Raw genomic sequence first — 17,938 nt, forward strand, 5'->3', positions numbered from 1 at the left:
AGGGATTTTCGGGTCTTCATTTTCAAATCTTTTTTGTCACGTGGTTTGAGGGTTGATTCATCCTTCGTTCTTTTCGATGTTTTAGGTGAATCAGTCCCTCCTTTCTCTCACCCAAATTTTGTTCTTTTATTTTCCTTGTTTTTTGGTTCGGTTTGCGATGCTATGTCTGATGCATAAGTGTCCACGTATAGCCTCTTGCTATACGTGTAACCATCAAGCAAGGTTGCAAGTAGTCGTTTTGGGGCGTACGGTGTTGATGATAAAGACACACCGAAGATAGAGCAGAAAGATGTCCTATCCTACAACATCAAGGAACATCGGATCTCACGGGCGTACAAGTTTGCTTTACATTTTTCAATACTTTATTTTCCTGTTCCTACCTGCTATTGTACTGTATAGCATGTCATATTATTCCTGTTTTCTACCTGCTACTGCTTTTCCTGTACAACATGTTATACCATTTCTCTTCCTACCTGCTACTGTACTGTACAACAGGTTCTGTCTCAAGGGGTAACTTCTTCTCCTCTCTTTTCTCCTCATTTTAATTCTCATGGTGCTTCTTTAGTTTGATTTTATATGAAAAAAATCGGTGGCTTATAAAAAAAAGAGGGAGAGAAAAGTCAAGTTTTGTTTCTCGAGGATTTCATGAGATACTTGGCTTTAAATAAAATTTTCTCCATTATGCCTGATTTGATTACAGAGCTTCCTCTCGTTATATTGATATTACTTCACATGGATTATGAAAGGAATTTCAAGCTTGTTAGTGAATGAGTCTATGGAATTTGCTTTGACTTATCAGACATCTCCAAAAAAAAAAAATGGAGAATCTATGGAATCTGCTTTCTTATTTGTTTTCTTTTTTTTTCTCCTTTTTTGGGACAGTCGCTATGTGTGTATATTTGCATGTGAGATTTTGAAGTTTCCTATCGATCTAAAAGTCATAAAGGGTATGTATAAAATATTTGGCGCAAAGTGTTTATTTCCCAGCAATTGGAGATTATCTCATTTGATTCATGGGTTGAGTCATACACTTCAAAGTTCATTGCTTATCATTCTCATAAAGAAGTGACATTCCGAAGTTTTAGGCTTGAACTTATGTATTCATATTGCAAGTTGTAATTGCTAATCGACATTTTATAAATAATTGTTCCTATTTTGAGTCATTCCTATTTGATTTTCCCATGTCCAATCGTGAAAACCTAAACTTTGAAATCTTGAAAGCAAAACCACCTGATCTTAATCGAGAGTTATCTTAAGTGATTTCGATCATTTAAGATGTAATTAACTATAGGGGCTTGCCTCTATAGGGAACCAGGAACCCAGATAAAATAAAACCCTATCTAATTTTTATGTTAGATAGGGGAACTTGTTGGCCTTTTTATAAAATATTTCGCAGATCAAAACGGATGTCACAAATTGTTTAGTCTAGATGATTAAATCCCTATTACAAGTAATATATTTATTCTTCGGGATAAATGTATTGTTTGTAGTATTGTGTTAAATCATCTAAGCTATTTAAAATGTGAGACTCGTTTAGTCTCACTTATTTTAAAAATTAAAAACGTTACTTCTTTAAAAAGGTTATATTTATATTTAAATTATTTTCAAAATCACAAAATCATCACCGTTTCCAAACTACGAAAGTGAGGTTGGACAATAAAACGGCCGACAAATAGTGGAGAAGAAGAGGATGATCAAGTTTCTATTAGATCTACATAAGAACTTAGATGAGTTCAGAGAAAGAATTATGGGGGATAAAACCTCTCCATACCACTAGGGAAGTCTTTGCTGAAGTCAAAAAAAAAAAGTAGGAAGAAGCTCATGATGAGAGAAAGTGTGGATTCATCTAGAACTGAAAGCTCTATCTTGTACAAACACAACTCCTCTTATGTGTTAATGCCAATGAAGAATCATCCCTTGTGTGAACATTGCAAGAAACTTGGTCACACAAAGAGCAAATATTGAAAACTACATAAAAAAACCTACAGATTGGAACAAATCCATGGTAGAGAAATGGTGAAGCCTACTAGCACTCTCAAATCCATCCTAGCCAAAAAAATACTTCAAGCATGACGGATTTGAGCAAATTGCATCAAGTTACCAAAAATAAGAGAATGATCTTATTCGCGAAGCATGGAAGAGTGGAAAACATAGACTATGATATTAGAGACACTGAAGAAAGTGAAGATGCAAAATAGGAGTACCAACTTTCAAATGATGAGTGAGAAATCTCAGTGATTCAAACTAAGCCAATGAGTGAAACTTCAATGGGAAAAAATTGATTGTCCTAAAAGGTCCAGAACCCAAGGATCCAATAGCAGAAAAGAGGCTGCCTCTATTGAAAGAATTGCCAAATATCCCGAATTATAGTTTATCTCTTTGATGCTCACCACTACTACGATGATCAAACATATCATCACTTTAGGAAAAAAAAAAATTTTGATTTTGAGCTACTTCTGGAAAGATGTGTATGAAACAATCTAAGTGATAAGTTTCGGTTCAATTTAACAGCACCCCACAATAAGATAGTCAGACGAGTGTGTTGAACTGCAACTTTAAAAACCTTCTTAAGTGTTTTATGGGAAAGAATATCCGACAATGAGATTCAGGTCCTTATAGAGAAGAGAAAGAAGTATCTCCCAGGTAAGGAGAATGATGTGAGAGCATCATGTCTATCTTCCGTCCATCGGGATTTCGCGGGATTCTCCCACTCCGCAGAAGCCTCCCCTTCCACATTGACGTGAGAGTGTATGTTGGGTCCCATAATCCTGTTTCCATGGGATTCTGCAGTCGGCAGGTCTCACAACATCTAGATCCCGCGATCAAGGGAGATTCAGCTGTTATTTTCTTTTTTTATTGTTTATTTCAGTTTTAGCAAATTTATTTCTTTCCTTTCCTTTCCTTTATTTCTAGCCCTTTCCAATTTTCTTATTTTGCGATTAGGTATTTTTCTATTATGAGACTTTTTATATGATGTAGTACATCTTGCGCATGTAGTTTTTGCTGAGTCTCTGAACATTGAGAGATTTTACTTTGAATTTCTCTCTGGAGTGTTGTACCCTTCTCCTTTCGCAGGTGGTATGCCTATAGCTTGCTTAGGAACAAGTGGTGCATCCCCCTCACCGTGCACACCTCGCCATCTCGCATTCAACAACTATTTTCAGCAGGGACAGCTGCCGCACCTTCAATCTACTCTCCAGCAACAGGTCTCGTTTGCCTCTTCCTCCCGCAAGCCATCTATTCACTGTTTTCAGCCCAACAAGAATCGATGCAGCTACAACCTGCTGTAGATAACAAAAAATCACCATTTTTCAGCTTCTGATTCGCTATTCTATCGCAATTCATGTTGTTTTTTAGCTGTCATCCATCCTCCCGACTCACGTAATCCATCCTACAACTTTTCTAACACCTTTTGTCAAAGATGAGACTCATTTGTGCCACTTTTGGAAGACTATATAGAATCCTTGAGGCAATAAATAAAGTTTGGCAGTATACCCACCAACAAATGATGAGACGAGATGGAAGAAACACAGTGTTGCATATCAAAATAGGACCTTTCGGGTATAAATATCCTACAATAGGATCTAGGCCCTACTGGAGAGGAAGATGAATCTCCTGAGTGATTTATATTGAGAGTTGCCTAGTCTCCCATAGATTTTGTCTCATGGTTGATTACTCCTTACATACTTGTTTACCACATACACTCGGACTAGTACAAAAAGTGGAAGAAGTCAATTACATATTTGATGGCTCGAGGCTTGCTTTGTGAGAATACTCATCCACATGCAGCTTCAGCTCAAGTAATGCCAAAAGAGAATGGATATTTATGCTATCAGGATGTACTTTGCAATGGCAACGCCTATACGATTGACTCACCAGAAATTTACAATAACTCTACCAGCGTCAACAATGTCTATCTAACATTATACTACGAGAAGCTAGAAGCTCGACATATGAGGTCGAGGCTCTCCCAATGACCGACGATAGGCTTTAGGTGTCAAACATGCAGCAACAATCGCACGTGGCAACAGTCACGTAACCCCATTTCTGGATTGAACTGGCCTAGGTTTTGGGAGAGCCAATCGGCCATTGTAGTTCTAAGAATTGCCACCCAGGGGAGTGGGGGCACCCCTTAGTTACCCTAGGTCTATAAGTTTTTTTTTTTTTAGGTCAGCTTTTTGTGTATTTTCTGTCGGATAGTCATCGGCATCTTCAAGTTCTCCGCGCTAGTTGTATCCAAGGGCATATGGTACTTTGGTTGTATCTAGTTCTGAAGTGGTGATTCTCCTCCAAAAGTCGAGTGATACTCTGACTGTATCTCGCTTCTGATGTGGTATTTATCCTCGAATTTCCCATCCTCTGCACTCCTACCGATTTGTTGTCGCCTTTCCGAAAACCACTCCCCCTTCTCCTTGCTGCCAGCACCCCTAAACCGCTTTCTTCCTCGTTACCCCAGCACAGGACACTACCCCTTGATACCAGAGTTAACCCAAATCACAATCGAAACGGAATTATTTTTTGTTGAAATTCAAAATTATTACAACAAAGGCTCTTCAAAATACGAAACAAATGACAAACAAACACAAACGGCACTGTGAGGTGAGGGTGAAGGCGGTGAACAGCGGCTGGAGGGCAGGTGGATTAGGGATGGGAAGGTTGCAGCAACCGCACAAAGGCTGGCTAGGTACAAAAAGATGGGTGGTTATAGTTGGGTGTAAGGTGGAGTGGGGCTAAGGCAGTAAGTGAGCAGGCCTGGGTAGTATTGAGAACCGGTTGTATGGGAGAGGGGGGCCATGGTAGCAAGTGGGGAGGAAGTGGCTGCTACAGTAGGCTGCTAGTAGGGCAGTCAAAATGGCTTGTTGTTCGCGAACAACTAGTTAGATTCGTTCTTTAAAAAAATGAATCGAAACGAACAATTTTTTGCGCTCCATATATAAACGAGTCAAGCACAAATAAAGATTTGTTTGTTCGTACTAGGTTCATTTTAGCTTGAAATAATTAGGTGTTATATAATTGATGAGTATTATTTTTAAATAATTAAATGAATAAAATAAAAATCTATTAAATTCTATTTAAATGAATATTTTAAAATAAATAATAAAATTTAAATCGCACCCCTACCCCTAACATATTATTACTGCGTGGCTAGGACTGTCAAAGCAGCTCGTTCGCTAAGAAATTGAGTTGAATATGAACAATTTTTTGCGTTCGATATATAAACGAGTCAAATACAAACATTGGTATTTATTAGTGAGTCAAACACAAGTCGAGCCTGGACTGACTTAAGCTTGATTCGTTTACACCCTTAGTTGCTGGAATGAAGATTATACGGATGGTAGGAGGACGGGAAGCTTGCAGGTGGGCTGCAGCTGTGTGTGATGGGAAAGGATTCGTTTACACCCTTAGTTGCTGGAATGAAGAGTATACGGATGGTAGGAGGACGGGAAGGCAGGGAAGCATGCAGGTGGGCTGCAGCTGTGTGTGATGGGAAAGGAGCAATAGTGGGGGTGGGGAGTTACGGTAGAGAATATTGCAGGTGGGTTGCGGATGGGGGTGACGGGAAAGGAGCAGGGGGAAATAGAAGGGAGTTATAGGGGGAGATATTGCAGATGGGTTGCGGCTGGGGAGAGGAATTGGGGAAGTGTACGGGAGGGGAGTTGGGGAGACATGTATCCCTGCAGGATTGAGATACAGTTGGAGCACCCTTAGATCCATTGGAGAAGATCACCGCCTCGGGGAGCTACAGCAGGAACACCTCCTCGCCTTCGAATATAGCCCTAAAAGAGAAAAGCAGTCTGTCGGTTGGCTTGGACAAAAATCTAAAATCTAAAAAAAAAAACTAAATCGTTAGATAGCAAACAAACAAACTTATAATAATTAGGAGGGGGAGGGGGGCGACAACCCTTGACATCCCCCCGCAATCCCAACCCTTTGCATCGCTGTCACTGCTGTACCAAGCCTTATGTCTCGCTGTCATCGCATTTCAAGGCTCTCCTTTGCCATTTCCAGCAACCCACAGCCCATTCCAACCCCCTGCCACCACTCCCCGACCACCTAGCCAACCCTCACCACCCACGGATCTAACCCTAGTGTGAGTTTGTGTGGCATTGTTGTATTTTTCATTTTATTGTGTTTGGTTATAATTGTCTATTTGACTTTTTTTAGTAATATTATTTGTGTTACTATGGTTATTTGAGTTAAACTCTGGTATCACTTCATCTTCCCAACAACCATTTCACCATACTTCACAGAGATCACAATGAGTGTCTCAACATTCACTTGTGGATACTTCTGAGCAGAAGACTTGCTTGACCACAAAAGGATTCCATCATTTGTTCATAAATCTTGAGCAATTTTTAAATAATCCTCAATGAAAAATGAAGAGCTCTATTCTCTTATTACAATGGACATTGACATTAATGATCGAATAACTATAGATCATTTTTCCATTATCTTTTTTTTCTCTTGCATCAGCATAAGAATTGTTCATACTTAGTTATAAAATAAGCCAATTTTCTAGTGGTTGTCCAATCTCTTCTCAAAATAAGACGGTTGCTTTCTCTCTGTCGGGCTTCCCTCTTGACTAAGCAGAGAAGTAAAAAATGCTTATCTACAACATGATGAATAATTAAAAAATGTGCAAAGAATCTCCAAAAACATTTAGATTTTAACTACAAGAACATACATTGTAAGCTAAAAAGCCCTGGTAAACAAAATTCATCAGTGTCAGCGTCAAAATTTAGCTAAAATACTACTCAAGCAAAAGATTCAAGAAATCCCACAAATATTTATCAATAACTATTAACACTAAGCACTAACCTCAGCACATTTTTTTGGCAGCACAAGACGTCCAATACGGCCTGTATCACTAGCACTCAGCATTTTTTCAAACAAAGGAGTTATGACTGAATTTGAACTTCCAGTAAGGTTAAGTAAATACCGAACTGAATTAGAAAGAAAAGTGACATGTCAAAATGAAAAACTAGCTAGGACAAGAAAATTTACATGCAATGTCTAAATCTAACTGAATGATTGCAATGATGAAAAAATGTAATGGATACTCTCCAGATATCTGTTGGAGTTCTTGATCTGTTATCCTAGGCCAATAACGTGGAAGTAAATGAGATCGTGCCCTAAGATCAAAACGCCCTCTTCCATTGCGTATATGAGCTGGTGATTCACAAGTGGAGTCAATACTGTTCAGAGAATTGGGATAACAATGTTTCGACAATGTGGAAGAAGCAGCTTGTCGTTGTGGTTCAGTTGTTGAGACTTGGGTTGGACCACTTGTTCCATTAATAAATGAGAAAGGAGCAGGCAATCCCATTAGTAAGGATGTTGAGTCCCCTTTTAAATTTGCTGATGGATTTCCAGGTGAAATTTGATGCGTCTCAAATTTAACACCTGAGAAAGAAGAAGAGTGTAATCTGAAGACATCCCTTTTCATGTAGTAATCAAATTTTTTCTCCTAAAATTTGTAGAAAAGCATAAAATTTAAAAGCATTTCATTTTCATCTCTTACCGTTCATATCTCGGGCGACATCGTTTAGACCATCAGATGCAATTCTTTCAGGAATGTCTACAGTCTTTTTTTCATGTGGAGAAAAAGAAGAACGAGCACCAGCCATCAATCTATCAGTATTAGGTCTATCAAATTCATATGACAGTCGTTGGTGCAAGTCAGATTGAATGCTTGATGAATTCCATATGTTCGCGGGATGTCTCCATTGTCCTGGAAATGAACCAGAGACTTGGTTCCAGCTTTTAACAGAGAATTCTTTTGATCTCTCAAGCAGTTGAGGAGAAAGAACCATTGGAGGTGACCTAATATGATTCGGTACCTGAAAATTTCATGTATTCTACAGCATTATCACATGGGTAAGGAAACAACAATAAAGAGCAACTTCTTGCAAATCAGTGGAATTAGCTTTAATATTAAATACAGTGGAGACGAACTAAAGAGTTGATATGAGAGTTCTTGCATTAAAGAAAAACAAAGAGAAATCATGAAGCAAAGCTAGAAAATATAAGTACCTCAAGAATCCCAAATAATTCCATATTTGTTAAAGCACATGTATAGTCCAAGGCTAAAATTTCATGATCAAGTATGCAAAAAAATCGAACTACAACGTTTTAATGGAACAAATGTCGACACATAAGCGTTTAAGGCTAACCAATATTTTGATTTTCATAACACTACAGACTGTCATTGTGTTCGCATAGCCTCCTTCCATCTTGGAGGAGTAGTTGCGACATGGTACCAATTGCTCCAGATGAAAGGCCACGATCTTTCTTGGGCTGGTTTTATGTGTTCTTTAAAAGAACATTTTGGCATTTTCCAATATGAGGATTTGAACGGTAATCTATCTAAATTACTCCAACATGGCTCCATATTAGAGTATCAGTCTGCTTTTAAAGAACTTGCATATAAAATTCCTAATCTATCTGAAACAACTTTAGTTAGTTATTTTGTTTCAGATTTAAAAACTAACTTACGGCGTGAACTTTTACTAGCAAAGCCTCTTACTCTCTTAGATGCAATGGACACGGCACGTCAACATGATTCTAGGTTTCAAGTTTTAGAATAATTACCACTCTATTAATTGCGGCAACCACCTTTGTCTGTTCCACAATCTAAGATTATTACACCTAATATACAAATTGCTTTTACCATACCACGCACTTCTCTTGAAACTTCCACAACTAATAACAACTGTCATCTCTTCCAATTCGTAAATTATCACCGGTTAAACTTCAATATAAACGAGAAAGGGGTTTTTGGTGATGGGAAATATAGCTCCATCTAAATAAATGTTCAAAATTAGCATCAATACTTTGACTGCCAAATAAATCCCCGAGCTTTTCGTTTGGTATGTTTTTTGACTAAACATAATATTTACACTATAATCGACAGTGGTAGCACACATAATTTTATTCAAGATTCGGTCGTGCAATGTTTCAGATTACGAAAACATTCAATTAAACAATTTAATGTTTTTGTAGGCAATGGCGATTTGTTAACTTGTAACTCAAAATGCTCACAACTACAATTGTATATGCAAGATTATGAAGTCATAATGGATTTTTTTTGTTTTGCCATTAGATGGGTCTGATCTAGTCTTAGGCATGATGTGGTTGCAATCACTTGGCCCCTGTTGCATAATTATACTGAACTTACTATGCAATTTTATCACAATAACAAGCAAGTAACACTATATGGAGAACCACAAATCCATTCTGATCCGGTCACTTTTCATCAGTTTTGATCTTTAATGTCAACTCAATCTTCTAAATATATGTTAGCATTACAAGCTCATATCATGTCATCCAATGCCGTCATTTTAATGCCTTCTTTTAACGACTCAACTAAAATCTGAACTCCCCCCTTCTATTTCAAGCCTTTTACGGAATTATCGCAACATATTTAACCCAGCAAAGGGGTTTACCACCACCCCACAATATTGATCATCGCATTTGTTTACAACCGAGTTCAAAACCAATTAATGTGTGGCCTTACTGTTATCCACATTTGCAAAAAGGTTCTATAGAACTCTTAATGACATGCTTGCTTATGGTATCATTCGACATAGTGACAATCCTTTCTCTAGTCTTGTTCTCTTAGTAAAGAAACTTGATGGAACTTCGATATTTTGTGTCAATTATCGAGCATTGAATGTCATTACATTTAAAGAAAGATTTTCTATTTCTACAATTAATGAACTTCTAGATGAAACAAAAGGGGTGGCTTGTTTTCCAAATTTGATCTATGCTCGGGCTACCATCAAGTTAGAATGCATAGAAATGTCATTCATATATCTGTCATTCGTATGCATGGCGACCACTTCTAATTTTATGCCATTTGGCATAACTAACACACCCTACATTTTCCAATCACTGATGAACTAGGTTTTTAAAGCTTATCTTCGTAAGTTCCTAAATAATTTTGTGATTATATCTTAATCTATAGTCCCAATTTAATACTTCCTTATGATCATTTAAAGACTATTTTACATTTTTTACATGGAAATAATTTAGTTTTTAAATTGAATAAATGTTAATTTTGTCAACCATCAATTGAATATTTGGGACATATTGTACAAGCTGGTGGAGTTCAAGCAGATCCCAATAAGTCTCATGCTATCCAAACCTGGCCAACTCCTTATAGTATAAGGCAATTACAAGGTTTCTTAGGCCTCACAAGGTACTATCAGCGCTTTATTGCTAATTAGGTTGCAATTGTGGCTCCCTTAACAGATCTATTAAAAAAAATGCCTTTTATGGGACCAACCAGCTAACACTGTATTTGAGACTGTAAGAAATGGTATGATGCAACACTGATTTTGGCTTTACCTAATTTTACTAAACATTCCATTATCAAAACGGAAGCTTCTAACACGGGCATTGGGGTTGTACTTATGCAAGATGGTCATCCTCTTTCATTCTTCAGTAAAAAGTTGGGTATTTGAATGTCAACTGCTTCTACTTACTTGAAGGACTTATATGCCATTTCCGAGGCAGTCAGTAAGTGGCGACAATAATTATTAGGGACAGAATTTGTAATGCGCACAAATCATAAAAGCTTGCGGTAACTAATAGCACAAATATTACAAACACCAGATTAATATTACTATCCACGAAAATTATTAGGATTTACTTTCCAAATTGAATCTAAATCTAGCAAAACCAATAAAGTGGTTGATTCCTTATGTTGGCTTGATTTGTGTTATACCACAAGTTTCCATTCCGCAATTCAAATGACTCCTTATCAAGCATTTTATGGTCGGCTTCCTCCTTCCATTCCAGCTTACGTACAAGGAAGTCCTGCCATAGATGCGGTTGACACTTTATTAGTCGATCGAGATCATTTATTACGCACATTTCGACAAAACATCCAACAAGCACAAAACATAATGAAGAAAATGGCTGACAAACATAGGCGGAAATTACAATTTAATGATTTGGTCATGGTCAATTCGCAACCATATAGACATATATCTCTGGCTCTTAGTGTAAATCATAACTTAGCCAAATGATTTATTGGCCCTTTTCCAATTATTGAAGCCATCAGTCTGGTAGGTTATCATTTACACCTTTCTTCACAGAGCAAAATTCATCCCGTCTTTTATATCTCACTTTTGACGCAATTCCATGGGAATCCATTAACAAATTCAATCCCATTACCCAACCTCAACTTCCAAAATCAACCTATAAGTCCTCCTGAATTCATCACTACAACACGGCATCTATACAAACAAGGATCACTGCATCCGCAAATCTTAATTAAATGGATTGATTCCGTACCTGAGGACACAAATTAGGAATTTACCTCTAGTATTACTTTGGCAATTCCATCTCTCAACCTTAAGGATAGGGTAGATTTTCATGGCGATGAGGGTGTTACAAGATGCTTGATTCAATTAGATTCGGTAATGGTACAAAGTCTTTATGAAGCATGGATAAAGGCCAATGAACAATCAATAGACGAGGGACTAAAAAATGGTATAGACAATGCAACCAAAACAATTTTGCGACAATCAACGAGATGTCGATAGTCACCACAGTGGCTGAACGATTATGTCCAAAAATAATTGAGGGAGAAATATTATGACTCTAAATGTATTCCTTTCTCTTTAAAATAGTTATGTATGGGTCCAGTAATAAATGTGCTTGTAAGTTGGCTATAAATAGTCTTGTGGGTGTGGAAATGAGGTGAAGAAAGAATTCTGCTCTTCTTTCTTTAATGTCTTCAGAGTCAGATGCCTACTCAAAAGGTACTAAAAGTTACGCTTATATTAAATCATAACATAGGTGCCCAAGTGAAATGCTTAAATGGCATTAAATGACTAAATTCTGGGACATGACAAAAAAATGAAGATAGATACCCTGCTATTACCTTTTTCAATATATTCAAAGTCACATATTAATATATACTGGTAAGAATTAAAATTCAAAATCTATATAACATGCATCTTCCCTCTTATATTATTTTATATCCTTAAAAAAAAGAGAATAAAAAAGAATTTTATCAAAACTTGGAAAAACTAGTGAGCATTTAAAATAAAAAATTGGGAGAAAAAAAAGCGTAAAAACTAAAACTACAGTTGACGGCTAGTGGAAAAACGACATTTGGATGAAAGGTCATGATAAAAATAACAGAGTTATAATTATTTAGCTTCAATAGAGGGAGATGTAGCCAATGTGCATTTAACCCATGTGGAATCTTGCAATTGCATGGTAAGGGTTCAATCAGCAGAAAAAAAAAGGTGAAACAAAAAGGCATAGGACCAACAAGGAAAACTGAAGGGAAAAAAGATTGGAGCTTACAGTTGAATAAGTATTCCTTACGCAGGTCATGCACTCAACTCCCCCAACATCTAGAAGCATATAAACAGGAATCGAAACAATGCAGCCACAATGAATCCTCTGCAGAAGGTCCAAAATAAATGTGAACGCGGATAAAGTAGTAAAAATAACCAATCCAAGCAAATAAATTTCACATCATGCATATGAACAACAATTCAATATGCAACAATTGAATCCAACAAATACGTTTCAACTCTGAAACCCCATCCAAACCTCTCCTTACCTTGCCACAAGACTCGCATTTCCTCCAACCAGCAGCATCTGAGTGGAAAGTCTCACAGAAGTTCCCATTGTCAAAGCTAGAACTGTGTTCAACAGCACAACAACAAAATAACTTAAATTAAAGTCCAAAAATAGCAATGTAAATTGGATTATGCTCACTTCACAATGCAGAGTAATTACAAAAATGCAATCCTTAAAAAGCTAGTAATGGATTTCAAATTCAAAAGTAAGAAATCAAAAATGAATTAATAGTCATGCAACCAAATTCGGAAGAAATTACGTTCCATCTACTGTCATTGGATCGAAATTAAACATCCATTTGAACAGCAACGAATACCCACCAGGAAAACTTCAAATGAAACCAAAACTATCCCACAAGGCGATATGTTTCACACAACTAGGGAAACACCTTATGTTTAAACTCCATATAAAACCCGCTCGCCATACAAATAAAATAAAAGTTGCCGCCTAATTAAACAAATCACTAAACCGCCAATAAAATATTTCTCGGACGAGAACAATAACACGAAAAGACGACTAAGTGGAGAGGGGGAGAGGTGCGCTTGCGTACTAGCAACGCTCACAGAGATCGGAATGCTCGCCGGACCGCAGCTTCCATCCTTTCCGGCGAGTTTGGTCCGTTAGCATCTTCTTGCATTGAACGTTGAAGCAGATCTTACGACCCGATGCCGCCATCACAGAGGACGACGACATGGCCTAGGCAGGAGCCGATCTGACCCGCGATGCAGGGGCGAAACACATAATAATCCAGACTTAGCGCTTCCAAATTATGAGGGGAGCGAACCAGGAGCAGACGGGTATCTGATTTAGGATAAGAAAACGAGGAGAGAGAAGACTCGAGAGGGCTTTCAAACGGGAGAAGTTATTTTGCTGTTCTTCACTTTTGGGAAACTATTTTATTGCAGAATTTCACTTGAAGAGAAGATATTTCGCTATAGAGCTTGAAAGCGTTAAAAGGTTGACGCATGGCATTTGTATTGGTAGTTTTAGAACAGTATCGAACCACAAGGTTAGTGAATCCGTACTTCAGCTAAAATGGTATTTATTCAATTTGCGTGGGTGCAGAATCACTGAGTATTGGCAGTTAAACAGTAGAAATAATATTTTTTTGACAAAATTAAGAAATATTTAAAAATATTATAAATATTTGATTTAAAATCAAAATCATAATATTTTTCACTAATCTTTAAAATATTATATATAAAATTGATGTAAATACTATTAAAAATATTTTATATAAAAATGATGTAAATACTGAATTTTACAGTACTTAAATCAAAATAAAATATTAAAAATAGTTTACTTCATATGTTTCAAACCATGTTGAAACTTGAAACTCATTTTCACTCTGTTTAATATTCAACGTAATTTTTAAAACCTTGATTTAATATGAATTAAAATTTTATATTATAAAAAGTTTATGCTTCTTCATTAAATGAGACATAGTAAAGACTTTGAAAATCTTACAATTATGCCAAATTTATATTCAAGTTTATAGATATAATATATATATATACATACATACATATACATAAAAATTTTGTCGGCATTAATTGTAAAGAGATCTGATGGTCCACACAGAAGATGGTGTGGTGGCCCGGAACCCACCAGGGATAGTTCATACATACATACATACATACATACATACATATACATAAAAATTTTGTCGGCATGAATCATAAAGAGATCTGCTGGTCCACACAGACGATGGTGTGGTGGTCCGGAACCCACGAGGGACAGTTCAAGGGCCCGTATCTATGCGGCAGGTTCCTGCGGGTCTGGAGAAAAATAGTTCCAAGACCGGCAGAATTCGGCCACCCTCTTAAAGTTACTGGCACAAACTTTATGTGGATAAATCCGTCGACATTCTTCAACCAAGTCTGGTGAACGGTGAAAAATGCACGGATCAAAAACAGTCGGTCAGGGTCTCCCGGTCCACCCTTTAGTCATCCCTTACAGGGAAATGACTCAGTTGGTCATCCCCTTTGGCTCCCGGCCCAAAATCTAGTCGGGTGTCATCCTAGGCTCCAACCCCCATTCCGCTGGACACCATTTCAGGATCTCGGCTCTATAATGTTTATTGACCAATACTCCTTGTTGTACCTATTTTTGTAGGGATACAGATTGTAATTTTGCATCCTTCATTCCAACTCATTTCATAAATAAAGGTTACGTGATTTTAATGTACATTACAATGCTATATGTTCTCTTCTTCTCTTTCACATTATATTCCTTAAGCATGTCTCCAGGATAATTTTTTATTCAGCATCCTAAAAGGTAAGGTGGACATGGAATATACCATCGACAAGAAGAGGAGCGCGAAGATTACAAAGAGAAGAGAGTCGTTATAAAGATAAAGCCAACCCAAAACCACCAGAGAAGACATAAAGGAGTGCATACAATGAGGAATGCAAGAGTTAAGAACCCAGAAAATGGCGCTGGTGTAAGCCAGATAACAGAGGTTTTGAGGGTCATCACAACCATAGCAGGAGATCGGGCCATCAGAGGCAAAACCGTCCTTAGGAGGTGGCGTCAGTGCTCACTGCAAAAGGCTGAACAAAAGCCCCGAGAGGGATGAAGACTCACAGTCCAAGATAACATTGAGTCTACACAAATGGAGAAATTGTGGTTCAGGCGCACTAAGGTACCACGTCAGTCAGAGAATTCATTCTCCCTTCATATCTCAAGAGCTGAGCCCCCGAAGAATTTGAAGCTCCTGATGTTGGAGGCATATCAAAGTTGGTCGGATCCCAATTACCACGTCACCTTATTTGAATATGTGATATACCTGTTGAAAGTCTAAGACGCACTGAAGTGCATGGCATCCGTTCTCACCACCTTGAGGTTGTTAACCCTAAAGTGGTTCAACTCGTTATGAAATGGAAGTATCAACAACTTTTCGGACATCAGAAGACTTTTCTTGGTGCAGTTTCCCATAGCCTCTGCACAATAATTGCCTCTACCTGCCCTCCAGGCATGATGAATCCTCATTCTTTTATCAATTTCTTCTTCACCAGATTTCTATCTTGAAGTATTTGCACTTTAGGATTAACTTCAATATTACTAAGAAGTGTTCCCTAGGGTCTATTGTTAAGTGCATTAGTAATTTCTTCCAGTTGATTCTAAGTATTTCTTATTGTAGCACTTTGACTTTGAATCTAATTACCTATTTGCAAAGCTACTTCTTCTATAGACAACTTCTTTTCCTTAAATTGCTGGTTATTAAAGCCAGGAGGATACAAAGGTCTATGGTTAGGATTACCCTGATTGTTCCAGTTTTCTGTTGGGTTTTGATCCTGAATTTTTATATGCAAGGATTTATGAAGTTGACACCATTATAGCGCCAAAAACTTGATCCTTATATGAAAAGTAAGTTAAGTAAAATATATATAATTATAGGAGATTAATAATAAGATTTTACGCAAGTCTATGTATCGTTATCAAGTAATAATGGACTTTCTATTTAAGCCCCAAATATTAATCCCACGGGGAAGGTGTAAATTAGCAATGATAAATTTTAATAGAAATTTTATAGAAAATCAAACGAAATCACTGTCACTAATTTTGAATGTTGAGATTTTAACCAAACTAAATTACTTAACTATTAACAAAAATGAAATCCAAATTTTTAATAATGACTACTAATCTACTAACTATGTTTATATAATGAAGATTTCTTATGTGAAAAAGCATCATTCCCACTACAAGATAAATGTGTTTAATATGGATTGTGCCAAATATGAGCAATTTTAATTCTCTAATTCTCTACCGTGCATAGAAAATCATTGGCTGATCTTAGGTTTAGTCCCTAAATTAGTGGCTAGGCTGGGAGGATACCGGCTCCCACTCCAGAGCTTCCATTTCCCTTCACCTGCAGGCTAACTCTCGCTTTAGTTTTTAAACACTGAGACCAAATTGGGGATTTTAGTCTGTCACCCTAAAGATTCTCCAATTCTACACCCAATAAAGAATATTTCCCTAACTCCATTTCCTGGATCATATGTTTTACAACACATTTTAACAATTCAATTGGCCAGATCAAAAAGTAAATTAAGTTCGGAGTTAAAAAATCATCACAATTTATTTTATAATTTAATATTGACACTTTCATATTATCTTTTCATTTCACCATATCTCAGAGTAGGGAGAAAGATAGAGGGAACTACTCAGACTTCATGAGAAAGAAATAACAAAACACAATTTTCATATATAAAAAAAAAATTTCATACAACATTGATAAACAAACAATACTTATCTGAAAACTCTTTCTCAGAGCAAATCTTTTGTAGCCTTTCCTTAGAAATGCAGGAAGAAGATATCTCTCACTTTTCTCCTTCTCCAACACTCTTACAAAAACTTTCCCACTAAATCTCACCATAAATACTCTAAACTATGAAAATAAAATCACTAATTGACTCAAATATGGAAGTGGAATGGAATGATGTGGTGCGAAAAAGTGAAAGTGGAAGAGTGAAAAACGTAGAGGAGCCCATTTTCTAATGAAATTCAGCCCCAATTAGAGCCCAAGGTCGGTTCTCCAAGAGGTTCCTCCAAAAACTCTTCATAAAATCATCCAATAAAATCATCCAAATACAAAATCATCCAAATACATCAAACCTTCTAGAAACGGGGTCTGCACCGCCTTTGGCGCCGTTGGTGCTGGTCTGGCACTGTCGTCGCTGAGTAAAATTCTCCAGCGTTAAATTCTTCTGTGTCGTTGGTGCTGACCTCGGCACTGCCGACGCTGAGCATTTTTTCAAAAACTTTATTTTGACTCCAAATTTCATATTTTTTGCTTTCTTTTTGCTTTAAGCTCCAAAAATCAACAACCTCTAAGAAAACATTGAAATACCTTTCATTAAAGTGTAATATCACAAAAAATGAGTATAAAATATGGGTCTAAAAATGCATATATTTTCGGTGTATCAAAATCCCCCAAACTTACACGTTACTTGTCCTCAAGTAACTTCTCTACTACATAAAAAAATATGACTTATGGTAAAGAATTTAACTTTTAGGCTTCCATATTTTAGTTTTCTAAATATAATAGTTTTAACTTAAGAACAATTCAAAACAACTCGAGTTAATACCAAAAGTGTAAGGATATGCAGTAATTAAGTCTAAAATTTCTGATCCTCTATTTCTTTCAAGAAAAAATGTAATTTGTTATATTAAAGTCACTTAGAAAATTCATATGAAAAAGAACTTCATAAAACTTTATTAATAATTAAGTTAACATTCAAATAAAAAGTTTAGAAAATGTGTCCAAGTCTTTTTCCTTAAGTTGATTCAAGTGAAACCAATTTTTAATTAGGCATCTCCTCAAGCTTCT

General features: G+C 36.8%; 1 protein-coding gene across 7 annotated transcripts in view; it reads right to left on the reverse strand.

The window, feature by feature from the left end:
* Positions 1-13,570, reverse strand: part of LOC110036175 (B3 domain-containing protein Os07g0563300-like) — a 76,202-nt gene extending 62,632 nt beyond the window's left edge. For 5 of the 7 annotated variants that reach the window (XR_002295213.1, XM_020740562.1, XM_020740564.1 and 2 more), the window contains exons 1-6: positions 13,157-13,568; positions 12,587-12,668; positions 12,325-12,423; positions 7,523-7,841; positions 7,062-7,404; positions 6,820-6,916 (exon numbers count right to left, since the gene is read on the reverse strand). Coding sequence is in view for 6 of the 7 variants with exons in the window: in XM_020740562.1 (XP_020596221.1) it covers positions 6,820-6,916; positions 7,062-7,404; positions 7,523-7,841; positions 12,325-12,423; positions 12,587-12,668; positions 13,157-13,299 (1,083 nt within the window). In the remaining variant the exon portion in view is untranslated. Of the gene's footprint in view, positions 1-6,819; positions 6,917-7,005; positions 7,405-7,522; positions 7,842-12,324; positions 12,424-12,586; positions 12,669-13,156 lie in introns of all 7 variants that reach the window. The other 2 variants (XM_020740561.1, XM_020740560.1) reach the window with 2 other exon arrangements.
* Positions 13,571-17,938: the final 4,368 nt, after the last annotated feature.

Source organism: Phalaenopsis equestris, unplaced genomic scaffold, assembly GCF_001263595.1.
Source record: "Phalaenopsis equestris unplaced genomic scaffold, ASM126359v1 Scaffold203382, whole genome shotgun sequence".
In the NCBI taxonomy this organism is placed as follows: domain Eukaryota; kingdom Viridiplantae; phylum Streptophyta; class Magnoliopsida; order Asparagales; family Orchidaceae; genus Phalaenopsis; species Phalaenopsis equestris.